General features: G+C 45.1%; 1 protein-coding gene across 3 annotated transcripts in view; it reads right to left on the bottom strand.

The window, feature by feature from the left end:
• ZW10 (zw10 kinetochore protein) overlaps positions 1-17,927 on the bottom strand; it is a 172,578-nt gene that overhangs the window by 16,091 nt on the left and 138,560 nt on the right. For all 3 annotated transcript variants that reach the window (XM_078682353.1, XM_078682352.1, XM_078682354.1), the window contains one exon: positions 14,203-14,334. In XM_078682353.1, the coding sequence (XP_078538479.1) occupies positions 14,203-14,334 (132 nt within the window). The remainder of the gene's footprint in view (positions 1-14,202; positions 14,335-17,927) is intronic.

The raw sequence follows: 17,927 nt of genomic DNA, 5'->3' as shown, positions 1-17,927 counted from the left end.
AGCCTGAGTGGAAGTGGGTCAACTGTGCTTGCTTGGTCCCCCAACCCTCCAAAGACAAAGCCCACCTTGGAATTGCCCACTGTGGACTTCCCCTGTTTGCAGGCCCCCTCTCCAGGTGACAAAAATCTGTCACCCAAAGACCCCTCTGCACCCGTCGCCACTGGCTCATGGAAAAGAGGACCAAAGGTGTCCCCATGTCCCCTAGCATAGTGAGAGCTGAGCCCACTTGCTGGTTTAGCCCGACTGGTTTCCCAGTCCATGCCTGCAGCCTCTTTCCGACTGGAAAGATCCCCTTTGGATAACATAGGACCCCCAATGATGAAAAGCACCTCTGCACCTGGCCGCCTCATGCGGCCTCATGGTGACCCGTTGGTGCTGCCTCGGACCTTACCCCATACTCACCTTAAGCCCAGGACATTGATCCTGTAAGTTGCTGTGAAGTGCCCAAATGCAGTACCTGTTTTGCGCCCACAGGATAACACTGGGAATCCGACAGTCCATCTGTTTTCCAGAGGATTGACAGTTTCTAGCTGCCATAGCGGCATAGCAGCATACTGGGCATCAGCGTGGACATTAAATTGAACCAACTATGCAATAAATGATTTTGCTGCATGTGCTACTTTACACAATTTCCTCAAGGAATTCAAGAAAAGTAATATGGGGTACAGCACTGCCTCCCAAAGCATCTAAGTATCTAAACACTATAGACCACACAAGGCAAGAAGATGGGCTATCCAAAATTAGTTATTATGCCCACTCATCAAACATGTAGGTTAGCACTTAATCATTTTACAAACTGAATGTGGCTTTTAATGGTCGGCTAAAATGGAGAAAAAAAACTCCTGATCTGCAGCTTATCCCGGAAAGTCATCAAGAGGGATCAAGTGCAATTAAATTGCTTTAAAGATCAGTTGCAAATGATCAGCTTGGACCCTCTTTACTGTAATCAAAGTGATTAAAGCACGGATAAATTCCAGATAATACCTTTCCATTAAATATCGCCGAGGAGTAACATTTCAGGACAATGACAGCCTTGCGTCTTTCAGTGCTTTTGCACTCCACCAAAACATAGAGCAGCTGATCAACGAGACAAATTAATTAAAACCTTAAAAACCTGCCACTGCACAGCGCCAAAGCTCACTTGCTGACGAGCAGGGCGGGTGGTCCTGATGAGGGCACGGCACCACATCCTAATCCTCGAAGCCGTGACTTCCTTGTTTTTTCAGAGACGAAGGATAATGATGCAATCAACTGCTAAGCATGGAGGCTGTCACACGGCAGCAGGCTACAGCCTGAAAAACACTAAGTCCCCCCTTGAAAATAAATCCACAACGCAAAAGTAACACCCTTCAGAGTTCAGCAACATATTTACGCCGATTTAGTGAAGCCCAAAAAACAAAACAAGAAAAGGAGGGCCGAATCCATGTCATTTTCTGGGTAAGCACTTAATACGTTAATAGTTTAAATTTACATTCGCTGTATGTTTACTATGTTCCACATATCTCACACGGTCCTCTCTTTGTTTTTCATTGTGGAAAGGTATTGCAAATATCCCTTAGCAATGTGAGCAACTTACACATTTACCATCCAGACGCACTTTAAAATGTATAATAAAAACAAACATATATATTACAACAAAGCTTCCTCCTATCTAATCCACAGCACATTTCCACTGCAGATTTGGACAAAGAAGCAAGAGAGGCACTACAGAGATTCTTTCTTATATATTTATTTATTTCACCAGTGCATACAAGGGACAGTCTACGAGTTTCGGCGTTTGCTTTCAACTGGACACACAAACACATTTCCAATAAAAATATTTTTTTTATTTCCTTAATTTTAGTACTGTTAAATGAATCTGCATGAACCTTTACAAAATAACATTGAAAAAAAGCACATCCACTTTAGGTTCTTCAATGCACTTTTTGTGCAGATCCGTTAAACTGGTGCTTGAAATTAGGGGAGGTCCCAAAAGTGACATTCCCCAGTTTAGCTCACAAGATTCTTTGCTGAACTAAGGGCAGGAGAGGCAGCTCATACAGGAGTCCTGTGATCTATCAGGAACACGTCTTTGAGAGAAAGGCACCTTCAAAACTCCAGCACATACACGTTTTCACACTGCATGTTCTCAACGGTGTTAAAAATACATAGCAAGGGTACTCTCCATTGATGAAAGACGCCTTGTGCCACCTCAGGATGTATCTGCCATTCAATATCTGCAAGGCAACATCGGGGGAGGTCGTCCACCCTGGCGAGCCAAGATCCCATAAGGTGGTTCATGACCAGGGAAATGCACAGAAACTAAGCCAGCTCCAGAGATTCAGTGGCTATTGGCACAGGACACAGGACCACACACCATCATTTTTGTTGCAGTACTACATAGTGTTATCTGTGAGAACATGAACCAGCCTCCTCCTGATGAACAGTAGAAGACCTTGAGTGCCAGCTGAATGGCTCACTACTTCAACAGTATGATGAGGAGACGGAGCCCCGCCAGAGATTAGAGTCCTTCTGATCTCCTCATCTCCCAGGTGACCTCACCATCATAGCAATAGTGCATCCATCACCACCGTCAACCATGGGTAGGGCAAAGGAGAGAGGTGTGGCCCTGGTCAAGTTGCGGTCTAGCAGTCACCACTGCAGGCCTCTTGCAGTTGCCTCAGACACCTGGATGGAATCTGACACGCTCCCCAAGTGCTGGGCCTACTGAGACTTTAGGTTCAACTGCATATGCCACCTGGCACAGTGGACACACAGGATAAAGGTGGCCAAAATATTAAGAAGTCTCACAGCCACTCTCACCAGGATCCAGGACAGAGGTTGAAACATAAGGCTCATAGCCCAAATGTCCTAGACTCACTGTGACAGAGAAGGCCTGAAACTGCAACATATCCAGGTTGGCTCAGATGAAACGGAGCTTCTGCGAAGGAGTCCGGTGTGATTTTGGCATTTTTTATAGTGGACCCAAACAATGTTAGGTTTGCTATCATCTGGAGGTGGTCTATGCTTGACTGTGGCAAGCATGCCTTCAACAGCCAGTCATCGAGTTAGAGGAAAACTGGAATCCCCAACCTATGAAGGTGTGCTGTGACCACCGCTATCACTTTTGTGAACACCTGAAGGGAGCAGGGCAAATACAAAATGGAACAGGGCATGGTCTGGGTTTCTTTGAAACGCTCCAATCTAGAATCCACTTTCTCATCAAACAGGTGAGATCTATCGAATGGCATATCCATCAGGGAGGCATGCACATCCCCAGAGAAGCCCATGGAACTTATCCATGGGTGATGCCGAAGCACCACGCTATTGCCATCTGCCAAGCCCAAACAGCTAGTACTGCTCAGTCCTGAACAAATAATGTATTTGACGGCATCCGGAACATCCTGGATGGTTTGAGCCAGACTGTCAGAAATTCCTCAGGGACTACCACAAGATATTGCTAGGCAAACACAAGGAGATGATGGTCGGAGCGCTGAAACTTTTCAGACACTCACCCCAAGATATTGCTAACCATGTCCCATAAATTGTGGAAATACATCCTGAGGAAACAGATGGCATTGACTGACTGGAGTGCCAGGCTGACTGATGAAAACATTAGTTTTCCAAATGCCTAAATGCCTAAATTCTCTTCGACTCTACAACTGAGGCTTGGTGGGAATGAACTGGAGTTTACCCTACAGGTGGAAGCTTGAACCACCAGACCTTCTGGCATAGACTGCTGCATCAAGGAGTAAGGATTATCTGGTACAGACTTGCGGCACCTGGCTCCCTGCTTGTTTACCAGTGGGCACGAACAAAGACTAGACTAGGTGCCCATTAAGTATTCTGAAGAAACTGGTCATTAGTTGTGAGGCCGGCACAAGTAATGTATCCATATTTGCCCTACAATGGGAACCAAACACCCCATTCTAGTTCTTGACTCTCTCTGGGTGGCAAAGCAGAGCAGTTCAAGGCCCACTCACAAGGGAGGTGAGTTGGGTTAGTAATCACCATTCGCTGGGACACAATAGCAACACTCAATAAATAATTGTCCAGTATGTGCTTGTTCTTTAGAAAAGGGAAAAGTACATTTATTACACACACTACTCAATACTAAGGGTGGGTGTAGTTGGCGGAGTACTACTACGCGGAATTCCACAAAGTTGAACAACAACTCTGTGAATTCCGGTCTGACTCCCAATTAATAAAACAGAGACCTCATATACTTTTGGTAAAAAACCAAGTATCTCTGTCTTTACATGCTAAAATGCGTATAGTCATTTCACAAAAGTGAAAATGAAAATTTAGCAAGCAGTGAGAGAGGTGATGATTTTGGGATCATCTCTAACCTAGGGAGAGAACCAAGCAGATGCCTTGAAAACAAAGAGCACATCTTGCTGAACGATTCAGTGGTGGTCCCATCCTCTGAGGACTACCCCAAGCACAGTTATGGGCAAAAATACAATCCCAATCAAAGGCCCAGCAAAGCATTATGGGACGAGATTAGCAGTGGGCAGTGAATATTATAGTCACTTTTCTAGACACTCCAAGCGCAGGCTCAATACTTTTGGTAATCCATTAGGCTCTCTTGTATAGGGAGCTGCGGCCCTTCTGCAGCTCCCCAGCCTTCTATTTCGGTCTCTGGTGGGGCCCCTGCTGTCTAGGGGCCACCACCCACTGTGGAAAAAGGCTTTGTCAAATTCTAGCTTGCAGGGCATTATGTGGCGTTTCCTTGTGGAATGTAAATGTCTGATTAGTAACTCCAATGGCTTCTGTGTTTTATTTTTCTTGAGATGCCCTGTCCCACCTGTGGTCCGCACATGCCTGTTTCTGTTGGGAGCAGCCAAGCGAGTCCTCCCCTGGCTGCCCCAGCTGGCTTCCACACGCGTGCAGCCTCTCCTCTTCTGACAGGGAGCCAGCATCACTCTTCTCCACTGGCGCTTGCTGCAGTGTTGCCACAACCTCCCCTCAGACAGGGGGAGCAGGGCATACACACCACTGATATGGGGGGCTGCGCAGTGACACTGCCCCTTCTCCCCTTCATCTGCAGGGCCTGGTGTTGGGATCCTGGGCCCCTCCTCTTGTCAGGAGAGCGTCACAGCGCTCCCCCTGCCTTTGGTGTTGTCAGGGGCCTAGACTGGGGATCCGAGGCACTTTTCTTGGCTTTTTGTGGGTGACTGCGCTCCCCTCAGTTCTTTTGGTGGTGGGAGGCCCAGCTTTGGTATCCCCTGGCCTCCAGTACTCTGGGGAGCTGGGGAGGGGGCACCATGCACATCCCTCCCAGGGTTAAAACATGAGGGCAGTCCTTGAATCAACCCCTGGGCCCTGACCCACCTAGGGAGTGTTTATCAACTTGGTAGTGGAGCTCCTCACACTCCGTGACCTCCCTAGGGAGGGCTCATGTTGCTCCTGTGGTGAGCCCTAGACATCTGGATCATTTTCTCTAAGCCCACTGGCCTCTAAGGTGATACACTTTGCAGGGAACCGATTACACTGCATCCCTGCACCAGCCATTCTCCTTGCTTTCCTTTTGCACTTTTCTCCTCATGATGTAGAAGTCCAGGTCTTCACTCAACTGATCCATAGGGAATGTCGGGGACCAGATTCCATGGTCCTGGGGAAATACCCACGGATTTTCAGGTCCACTATGGTCAAAGTCCTTTACTCCAGGTGGGCATCAGGGGTTGCTCCTTTCAGTTATCGATGGCTGCTGCCGTTCGGTCTCAATGTCCTTTGCCAACAAAAAGCACACAAAGAGCACTCTCCTCCCATTGTGCATACTTATTAAGTGGGGGCACCTAGAAGCCAGGCACCCCAGCAAACCCTAGGGTCACCTCTCCCCCCTTGTCCCAACACTACTGAACAGCATGCTGGGACAATTGAAGATGGTATCATCCAGGAATCACTGGTCACATGTTCTTGGGGGCCTCAGCACCACCTGTCACTGGCATCACTACCAGAGACTTTCCTACCAAAACATCAAAGCCTTTTGTGCTCGCTCCTGAGGTTTAGGCTCCCTTCTTTGTTCAGTGGACTTGGGCTGGCCCGTTCCCGGTACAATGGGATAGTTGACTGATGCAAATCCTTTCGCCCCACAACGTTTCTCCTCAGGAGCTGAGTGAAGCAATGTTAATTACTCCCTTAGTTTGGAGAGGCCTTTGTTCCTGCTGCTGGAGAGAAAACTTAATTAACTTGGCCCAGCAGGCTGACAAGAGGCCTGGGCTCAGATCCTGAGCTGAGTCGGAGAAATATGAGAATTCTGAATGACCCATAAATTCTACAGATACCTTCCTGGAACTTGCAGATTACATTTTGATGCACTTGTTCCACCCTATGTTGATATGTTAATGGACTTTGTAGGCCAAAAAGAAGCAAAACCACTATAAGGTACGTCTCCTACTATGTGTATAATAAAGTTACATTGCAGACAAGACAGTAAATTACGCTGACTATCTTTAGGAGTCTACACCAACATTATAGGGCCTACCCCAGGCTATTATCCAAATCTGCAGCCCCCCTTTGCCAGGCTACTTGTGCGTAGATATCAGTCTGCTCACAACGGTTATCTCACTGTGCAACCCTGACATATCTGTACACGTGTGCACATGCAACCATCCAAGGGTCCCTTACCCTTTTTACATTGCAGCAGCCTTATCTTAAAAGGTAGACACTGGCGGTAGCACGCACAGTCAATTTGCTGTGTGTTTACTGTGGGTGATTACGCAATTGCGAGGCTCACCCACAGTAAAATGTAAAAAAACAGGTGATCAAAAGGCGAACATTACGGACAGATTACATAGGCAAAACCCATTTCGTTACAATGGCTTCATTAAATGGACATAAGGGTTCAGAGGAAACTTGTCCTAGTTGCAAAACATCCGTTAACACATTGGCTTTGGACTTCGATGGATGGCAGCTCTAAATCCAATACCTCTACTGTACATCTTATGACCACAGGGAATGAAGCACGCCAGTTGATGGTTCGGGGACAGAACACAACCCAGTGTCCAGGAAAGTGTCCAACTAACTGGCCTCCTGAAAATCCACATGCTATTTTCGTCATCATAGCTTGGGGGGAAATCATTGCCATCATCTCCCATGTCTTTTCCAGAAGCTGCTCGACTCTGATCAGTCTGAACCAAATAGTTGTAGCATGGGAATGTGGTTTTAAAGTAAAGGCATAGTTCCGTCCGAGTCAGGTTGAACTGGGAGCATTAGTATGCCTTTGAGACGTTACCTTGTTCAGGGTCTAGACAAAATCAGATTGGAGCTACACGGAAGGGCAGACTTACGGGTGTTACTCCAACTGGAAGTGGTAGATCCCTGGCTTCTGAAGGCGCAACACAGCGAGCCAGAAGAGTGCCAAAGGTTTACAACATGGCCTTTTTAAATGTCTCAACCTATTGCAATGTAGCCACTAAAGTCGTAAACCTGGGGTGCATCGGGATCAGTAGCGGAAATGGCTCTTCTGCAGGGGACCGAAACCAAGACTGAGCGACATTCTGACGTCCTGAGTGTGATGGGACAGGGAGGAATCTTGCTTGGCCTTCTTTTGCTTCCTCGTCGACCTACTTGAAGACTTGGTAATGGTCATGGGAATGAGACCGTGCCCTTGGATTCGATGGTTAGTGGGACTTTTGTGACTTCTTCCTGTGTACTTTGCTTCACGTTCATGGATCGCCTTCGATTTCATAAGGGCACACTTCTTGTAGGACTTGGAGTCATGCCCCAAACACAAACATCATAGGCATACCTAGTGAGGGACTGTCGCAGACATTTGTTTGCAACAGTCCTTGCAAGGTTTAGACCCTGTAACTTAGGAGGGGGAACATTTTGAGAAAAAAAACTCATCAACCAACAACAAAAAGAGTTCAAAGAGCTCCGGAGCTGCGTACAAAGTCACAGAAAGAACAAAGTAACATGGCACGTTCATGTCATTCCATCGTCAGGTTCCAGGTAAAAGGAAGTAAACATGGCCAGCCTGTGCTCCCTACGAACATGCAGGAGCAAAACTGCTTAAATTCCTTGCATTCGGTCAGACGTCTGAGGAAATTCTAAAGTTGATGGAACTACAGTTGGAATTATCTATCAGCAACAGAACTTTATAAGCTTCCCACTTGAGCATCACTGAGCACTTGCACAGCAGTAATATCACTTCACACTATACTTTCAGGCCTTGTACAGAACTGACCACAGATAAAACTTGGACATAACTGAGCGTTCAAAGACCTTGATTAGCACAAAGATCACAGCCAGCCTATGCGCCGAACAAGACATATAGCTCTTGTACAGGAATACGCAGTTAGCATTTGTACAGTATGAAGTGTTCTTAGCACTTGCAAAGCACAAAACATATAGTCATCTCTTGTACAGCACAGAAAACACAATAAAATGAGTGTCACTTTCCACTTACAGAACTCAGCTTCCCCTTCAATCACTTGAAGACTATATCCTTACCTCAGACCCTGTACAAAAATCTACTGCCTTGTGGCTAGAGTCACGCTAAACAAAAAAGCAGTCTACATACATTTATATCTACACTCATCTGTAGATAACTAAACACACATAGCATGTGTACAGCACAGAACACACTGTCAGCCCTAGACAGCAGAAAACACAACACTTGTAGAGCCATGAGCATACAATACAGCTCTTTTACAGCAATGGGCACATGATCATTTGTGGTACAGAAGGGATCACAAAAGGCAGCCACTGTACTGCACAATGCAGAGACAGGATGTGTACAGCAATAAGTGCAGTTAGCACCTATGCAGCACTAAGAATACGTATTAGTTGTAGAGCACTAAGCATACTTGGCTTTTACTTAAATACACTCTCAGACGTGAATGATTTACAAGATCTGTTTTTTTTTTTACTGCGGGAAATGTAAATTGATCCATGTGGACTCACCTTAAGCACTGATCAGTTGTTTCAATGTTGAATTGTTGTGAGATATTGACAATCTATTGCGCCATAAATGGTGCATAACATTGATATGAAAGTTTGATGCTATGAAATTGTTTTAATAAAAACAATTAAAAAAAAATACACTGTCCGACACCTCGGACCTGTACAGTACTAAGAAAACGTAGCACTTGTGCAGCACTAAACACACACAAATTCTTTGCTGGAGTCGCTTACACTCCATGCTTGAGTATCTTATAACACTTGCTTCAGTTACTTACTGCCTACCTTGGGTAAGCTACACTCCTTACACCCCTAAATGGATCACTTATACTCCTAGCTCAGTAACTTACACCTCTATCTCTGAGACACTTTAACTCTACCCTGAATACCTATAACTCCTTCCCTGATGCTCAGGGCTAACTTGAGGCACTAACACCCCCAGCTAGTAGGTGTCACTTACACACCTTGTTCCGGGTCACTTACAACCCTAGTTTGAGTTAATTACACTCCTAGTAGGTGTCACTTACACAACTTGCTCTGGTTCACTTGGATCTCTAGTGCAGAGTCTCTTTCACTCCTAGTTCTGAATCTCTGTCACCCAAAGCAGAGTCATGTACACCCTTAGCTTGAGCCATTTACACTTCTAGCCAGACAGTCGTAAATCGTGTCATACCTCTAACTCAAATAAAATAGGTTCCTAGATTGAGTTGCTCACACCCATAACTCTTACACCAGTACCTATAAATGCCTTATATGAGTCAACTACTCCTCTAGATTCAGATAAAAACAGTCATTTACACTTGCAGCTAGAATCAATTAAATCCCTGTTTTGAGTCACTTACAGCTCTTTGTGTAGTCAATTACACTCTCAGTATAATTCACTTACACCTTACACGTCGGAGTCACTTTTACCCTAAGAGTGTAGTCACTTGGGCTCCTAGATCAGAGTCACACCCCCTAGTTCAGTTACTTGCTCCCTTAATTTTGAATTACCTTCACGCGTAGCTTTGAAACACATATACCACTAGGCCGAGCTACTTATTCTCCTTCCCCCAGATTTAATCACTCACTGTAAGACACTGGGTTATTAATTGAGTAGGATGAAAAGCAACAACAACAATACTTTTCAGGATGAACCACAATAGTCAGTTAAGTAACTTGTGCATAACCCTCTGGTAGCTTGGCACAAAAGCAGGCAGGCTTAACTAAGAGGCAAAGTGTAACGTGTTTATGCAGCACACAAACAGCAATAAAGTGACAACAAAACAAGAAAAATCTCAAGCAGAGCTTTGCTTTGCTACATGCAGGATTGGATTAAACTTTCAGTTAGTTGTGTTTTTGCGTGAAGTTTTATCATTTTCTGAATGCAAAAAGAGCACCACAGTCAGCAACAATCATACATGTCTAGTTATGGCCTTATAATAAAAGAGAAACGAAAGAAGCAAAATATATTAGATGGTCTAGATCTTTATCTGAGAAAAACAATGCTCGACTTCTCAAACAGTTTACAGTAACAGTATGCACGATAATTTGTGGGGACTTCGGTGGACTTGAGTGCAGATATAAACATGCATGGTTCCATACACAACCCATTTAGCAATAGCAGTGTAAATACTATCAACAAGGTGTACCTCTCCACATGGTCAGTCCTAAGTAGCCAACATGGCTTGATGCAAGTGCGTAAGGGCTGTCCCTTTCAGTTAGTTGAGGAGTTCACTCTGATGCCAACCAAGGGTCCAGGACCTAGAGAGGTACCTCTTAGGATCAGGGTCTCACTCAACAGAGGCTAACCGGGCTCTGGATGGTCCAGTTCAGCAGGTCAGCTGGGCAGTTGCAAAGAGGCCTCTGAAACGTGTTCTGTCTCTCTAGTTCAGACAGGAGGTCAGCCAACTGAACCTTGGAGAAACTCCAGTAGCCTGGGATGAAGGGAGCAGGTACAGTCTTCTTTCTCAGAGAGCAGAGCAGTCCTCTGGGGATCAATATAGTCCTCAAGCAGCAGGGAAATCCTCTGGTAGCAGCAGGGCAGTACTCTATGGAGTAAGATAGGTCTCAAGCAGCGGAGCAGTCCTCTAGGGAACAAAGCAGTCCTTCTGTTATGTCCACCGTCCAGGATTGTACTCATTGGCTCAGGAGTTCCAATATTTATATCTCGTGCCAGCCTTCGAAGTGGGGGCCACTCCCTGTAGGACAGCCACATCTGGTTCTGGAAAGTTCTTTCCTTCCCCTTGCCAAGGCTCCAAGTAGTATTAAGTTACAAAAGACTGATGTCAGGTATATTTGTGTGTGTGCCGGAGGCAGCACTTTAAATTCTAAGTGCTGTAGGGACAGCTCCCCTCTACCCCAACCATCCTGGCAGGATGACCCATACAACCAAAATCTAGTCCCCTTTTGTCTCACTGTCTCAGAGGACTACACAAAGGATAACTGCCAAACTATTCACAGTCCCGTGACCCAGGACACAGGCACCAAATGTTTACAACAAGGAAATGCCAATTTTTTTTAAGTGGTATTTTCAGAATTGGGGCTTAAAATCAGATTTTACCATTTAAGAGGATTTTAAATTACAATTCATTTGAGTGCAACAATCATTTTGCTATCTTCTCCTAAACTTAAATTATCACTTAATAAGTGTAATAAGGTAACCAAATGTAATCCCTTGGTAGAGATAGGCCTTGCAACAGCGAAAAACAACTTTAGGAATTCTTCACTACCAGGAGATGTGAAAATTAAACTCACTCACTTTTTAAATGCAATGAAATCTGCCCTATGAGCCTTTAGTGCATACCTTAGGAGTGACATATCCATCAAAAATGAAGGGTTCGGTCTAGGAGAAAAGTTCATTTGGCCAGGTCGAAATGGCAGTGTAAAACTGCACTACAGGCTTAACTGGCAGACCTGAGAAACGTTTTAAAATGATACTTTAGTGAGTGGCACAATAAGTGCTGCAGGTCCACGAGCAGCATTTAATTTACAGGCCCTGGGTACATGCTGTACAATTTACTAGGAACTTACAGTACATTAAATAAGAAAATTAAGAATAGACCACTAGTATCATGTTTTAAGTAGAGTGCACAAGCATGTGAACAGCCAACAAACATGAATTCAAAAAAAGATGGGATGGAGGCAAAACGTCTGGGATTGACCTTGCAGATAGGGCCAAGTCCAATACTTACAACCCTGGCCTGACCTATATACATGGCTCGGCTGGAGTCACACCCTTCGCTTGAGTCACTTACACTGCTAGTTAGAGCAATTCACACAGCCACTTAGGGTCATATTAAACTCAAGTTCTGCCATCCCGTGTACAGTACTGAGTACATTTTAAGTGTGTAATGCACTAAACAATCTGTGCACTTGTACAGAAAGGAGCACACTGCCAGCTCTAGTACAACACCAAGTATACATAGCACTTCCAAAGCACAGGAAAACATTGTACAGCACTCTGAACAAAAGCTGTAAACTCTGCCATCCTTTGAGAGCACGGAGTGTACTTCGCATTTGTACAGTGCAGGTACCCAAACACTTATACAACACTTAGCCCACTTCCCACTCTACCAGCACAGAGCATACTGTAAAACTGTGTACAATATTGAGCCCGCACAGAACTAGTACAGCACCAAGACCACCGTCATTCCATGCACATTAATTAGCAAACTTAGCACTTGAGCAGCAGATATCACAACGCCAGCCCCAGTGCAGGAGTAAGCATGCAAATGTACAGTACAGCACAAAGCACACTGGCAGCCCTTTTGTGGCACTGAACACACTCTGTACTTGTACAGCAGAATACACTTGGTGCTTGTACAACTGATGGCAGTCAGCCTTTGCACAGCACTGAGCAAACGTAGCATTTACACAGCTCTGAGTGCACTGGAAACCTGACACAGCACTGAATATATCTGGCACTTGCACTGCACTGAGCACACATAGCACTTGTACTGCTCGGAGCACTCTTTGCACTTCTTCAGCAGAGCACTCGAATACCTTGTACAGCACTGAGCACAGTTAACAATTGTACATCACAGAGCACACCATGTCCTTAAACAGCATTGAGTACATTCAGCCCTTGTGCATCACTGCCAACACGTTGCGATAGCAGAACAGTGAGCAAACTTGGCACTGGTACGGCACTAAGCACTCAAGGAGCTTGTACAGCACAGAGCACCCGGTCAGTCTTTAAACAGCACTGAGTACTTGTACAGCCTTGAACACATTTAGCACTTGCAAATCAGAGCAAACTGTCAATCCCTAGCTTTAGTCACCAAGAAACCACTCTCCGAGCCACTCAAACTCCTAGTTCTGAGTCACATGCATGCCTAACTTCACTCACCTACAGCCCTTAAAATTCCAGTGTGAGCCACTCAGATCCATACCTTAAGTCATACCTCTACTGTTCTGCCTTAAGTCATACCTCTACTGTTCTGAACTATAGCCGCAGTCACTTACATGCCTAGGTTGGGCATCTTTTACACCTAGCTCCACATCACTTGCATCACTAGGTCTGAGTCACTTATACCCCTAGCTCCGAGTCTCCAACACCACTAGCTACAGTCAATGTCATCCTTAGCTTGAGTCACTTACACTTTCACCTCGAGTCACTTACACCCTTAGCTTAAGTCATTACATCTTTTTTGAGTCACTTAAAACCTTTGCTTGAGTGTCTCATATCCCTAGTCTGAGCTCTTACACCCCCTACTCTGTTACTAACCACAGCAGCCGAATCTGCTTACAGCACTAGCTTCATTCACTTATTTTGCCAGCTGGAGTCATTTACATCACTAGCTTGAGTCACTCACACACCATACATCGCAAACTTGAGTAACTTACGCTTCCAGGTGTAAAACCCACACAACCCCTAGACTGAGTCAATTATAGGCCTCGTTTGAGTCACACTCCTAGGTCGAGGCTCTTATATGCCTTGATCAAGTCAGTTACATACCTCGGTTGAGTCACTTTGGTGCCTAACTCCAAGTCACTTTCATCCCTAGCTCCAGTCACTACTACCCTAGTTCCATTCACTTACACCACAGCTTCAGGCACCTGCACCCTAAGCTCTTTGGTTGCGCACCTGTCCATCAGCGGACAAAGTGGTAGCAGTCAGTCATAGGTGGAGTTTCACACCATCCTTGATGGTACAGGCAGCTAATGCGGCCAGTAGTAAAGCTTAGCGCGGACTTCCTATACAAGGTAGAAGAGATGGAGCAGTAAGAGTTAAAAAATATATATATTTTTAAAGGCACGAGGAAAGCTAAACGCAACTATCTAAAGTGAAACCATGACAAACCAAACACAAATGCATCCACAAAAGTAACATACCTCCAAGGCAGTGATTTTGCTGATCATCTCGGTAATGACGGAGTTCAGTAAGGTGCCCATTGCCTTGCAGTAAATGTGAACAGGAAGGACGTCTTGCCACACACTTCCCAGCCGCTTCAAATGGTGTATTATCTGAAAATTATAACAACTGCTACTGGTCATTAAGCTGAATGTATGTAATGCTTTCGTACACTCCTGAAAACGTGTTATCCAATGTAAGTCCATGTCACTTACCTGTATTTGTCAGCGCATGTCCTGCAGGGAACTCTTGCTTCTACATGTTTTAAAGCAAAACTCTGAACAGGTGCACAACTGGGTGACGCGCATAACTGGGTGATACGGCTCTTTGAGGGACTGGTCTAGTACCAGTAATCAGGACAACCACTGTCTTTGTAAATATGTTCCATTTCAATTATTCATATGTAAATAAACATGGAATAAATATTCCTTATTGGATCTTGACCTTTTGGACATTCACTGGATGCCCCGTTCTAAAGCTACTGGGCAGAGTCATACAAGAGCAAAGACAACTGTTTAGCAAAACTCAGTCATAGAAGAAAACAAACTATTTTCAACAGCATTTATGTCATTGACATGCGTTGAAAATTAGAGGAGTGTTAAATATTAGTTAGTTTCGCATTGTTGGCCTACTTGTAGTTTGTGGAGTTTGCCACAATACCTATGTGTAAGCATGTGCATAGCTTTCCCCGCAAACGGTCACTATTCCCTCGCAAATACTGAAATGGGTATGTAGGCCTGCCATGAGTCAACGTTAACACGGTTATACTTGCAATGCTGAAACTGGGTGGATGGTGGCCTCTGAACAACTTAAAAGGTAGGAAAGTCCTGAGTTTAAAGTGAATGCTTACATGCTGAAAACTGTAAACTATGACTATTTGTAGTATTTATGAAAATTAATTGGAATTTGGGAAGAAAACTTTGCTTACCTCTCCATAAAAGGCAGTGCTTCCCATTAATGATCACAATGGATGTTTTGTTGATGGGTGCGCAAATCATTATTTGGAATTAACTACAAGAGTAGGCTGAGAAGTCACATTCCAAAAGAATTTTAAAAGTCGATAGGTTTTGAAAAGAACAGTCAACATGTTTCGGTCAGTCATGCAGCCTTTCATGGATGCAGTACTTGGAGTACTGATTGCACCAAGTTGTTGCAGTTTTTCAGTAGATCAAGTATCCTCATGTATAAATGACAAACTGTGGCCGGCATAGAGAAAGGCGACATAGGCAGTCCGATCCTGAGCAAAATTCTTGCATATGAAGTTGTGTCACTCTCGCCTTGCATGTACTGTTTGGGCATTTTACTAACCCTTGCGAATATTTAAAGTCCTGAAATAAGAAATCCCATTCGGGACGAGGGATCCAAAGCCAGATGTGCTAAACAAGGCAAAATGTACAAGGTATTTGTAAGCCCTTATCTTGGGGGCCGCACCTACAATTTATAGCTGTAACCAGTCAGTGGAAAAGGACTGACACGAGTGTGCTGTGGCAATATGAAATATCCCACAAAACCATTTTATGAATAGGTGTGCATGGGCTGTGTGCAGTCATGTTCTTTTTTTTTTATCAGCTAAGTACCTGCAATTCTCACGTCCACTACAAGAGCAGGCCCGTGGGCCAGCCCCACTGCTGCTGTCAGCTCAAACACGGTGATCGGATACCAGCAGATCGAACAGCCTTGATCAGCTGATCCACCCTACCACACTGTCTGTGACACCATTGGTTTGCCTTCTCATCTCAACCTCACTTTTATCCTCATTTAACCCTGTTTTTTCTTTTTTCCTCCTGTAGCCTTGTTTCTTACATTAACTGCGCTTCCTCCTTTAACTTCGCTTTTTTTCTCCTTCAATCTGGTTATTCCTTTAGTTAAACCCGGATTATACCTCATTTTTTTCTTTAAGCTCATTTCTCCTCTTTCAACCTTGTTTTTCTTAATTTTCTCCCTGAACCCCGTTTTTTCTGTCTAAAACTGCTTTCTTCCCCTTATTGGCATTTCCTGCCTTCTGCGAAGCTCTCCACCTGCTTCCCGCCTCCCACTGACCCTACCCAGTGCCCCTCCCAGGAACCTACTTAATAGAGGCCGCAATGTCATCCCATTGAGCAAGTCCCTGGGCCAGCCCCCACTGCTGCTGCCAGCTCGAACACTGAGCTTGACCACCAGCTGATCGAACAGCCCGATCAGCTGATCCACCGTACTGCACTGTCTGTCACACCTATGTTTTGCCTCCTCATCTCGTTTTAACCGCTCTTATGTCCTCACTCAACTCTGTTTTTATGTCTCGCGTCTAGCGGGGCAGTGCGCAGCACTGTCGCGCAGCCCGAGACTTTTTGTAGGGGGTTTGGAAATGGACATAGGCATGAGCGTGTGGGATTCCTTTTGGGCCAGGCTATTGGCCTTTGCGTGAGTCTTTTTATGAAAGACTGCACGCAATTGGCCAAAGGCGGGCGCATTGCTCCGCCCATGGCCTATTGTTGTCTATTACGCGCACCGACCAATCATGTGGTTTCAATTGTAGTGCCCAGACACGGGCGTGATAATTGAAACCACATGGCTCGCAGTGACGCGCGTGCACCACTCGCAGCCGCCTTCTTTTTTCAATCCATTTCACAGGGAAGCAACTAAATGAAAGAAGGAAAGAGAGGTGGGCTGCTCACACGCACCACTCGTTTCCTTCGGCTGTTGCTAGTTCTTTTTAGTTACTAATGATGAAGAGCGCCATGCTCATTTAAGGACGGGCGTGTGGAATTATTTATTTGACAATTTTTACCGGGCTTCTTTTGTGTGATATTGCAAAACACGGGGCCGGGAAGTTGTTTCTGTTCAGGTACCTGTGCCGTTCTTTTCGCTCTGTAGAATACGTTAACATCTCTGTTTTCGAATCCCTTTTCGTACACAGGAGAATCATTTGAACTGCTTTCGCTCAGAAAAAGATCACCAAGCATTAGACCAATGGCTCTTGTGCAATGTACCTCCACCTGTGCCAGAGCATTTCCTCTTTATGTGATTTAAAAGATCCTAACCTTAGTATTTTCTGGTCATTTTCCTGACCTTCATTTCCACAAACAAACCAGAAATCGTGTGCTGTGTCCACTTCAACAGCCCATTTAGTTGTCAACAGAGACCATGGTATTAATATACCCATTCTACACTTCCATTTGCCTGTTATTTATACCACGACATTGCAAATATTGACTGTTTATGTAGTGCTTAGTTCGTAGATCTTTTGATCTGAGGGCACACTGCACCCTAGGCATGGGTAAACCCTGGATTTGGGACTGATTTAAGAAAGAATTCTCATACATTGATGCCAAGTACAGTGTGCCATGGTTTAGGGACACTGGTGCTCTGCAAAAGAGAGAGTCCAGCCAGGACACTGGACTTTACATTCAACACCGGAAGTGAAGAGCAGAGCAGGTCATTTGTGCAAGGGAGAGTACCATGACGCATTGGTGGAGACCAGCTTTCTTAGTAACAAGCATTTGCAATGCAATAGGTCTCGCATTTTTTGATGCAAGGTGTGACTCTTGTATAGAGCATACTGTGAAGTGAGTCGTGTCTAGTTGAGATTAGGGTGGGATGGGTGTTTATGAAGGACACACTTTAATGCTTTGAAGTTGAGGCAGAGAGAAGTGTGAGTTTCCCGCAGTGCCTCTCTAGGAGTCATAAAGGCGTACAGCCTATATGCTCATCCAGTCATTGCCCTCTC

This window comes from Lissotriton helveticus, chromosome 3_1 (assembly GCF_964261635.1).
Source record: "Lissotriton helveticus chromosome 3_1, aLisHel1.1, whole genome shotgun sequence".
Lineage (NCBI taxonomy): Eukaryota > Metazoa > Chordata > Amphibia > Caudata > Salamandridae > Lissotriton > Lissotriton helveticus.
The sequence above is the reverse complement of the archived record's forward strand: the minus strand, read 5'-3'. Positions and strand labels throughout refer to the sequence as shown.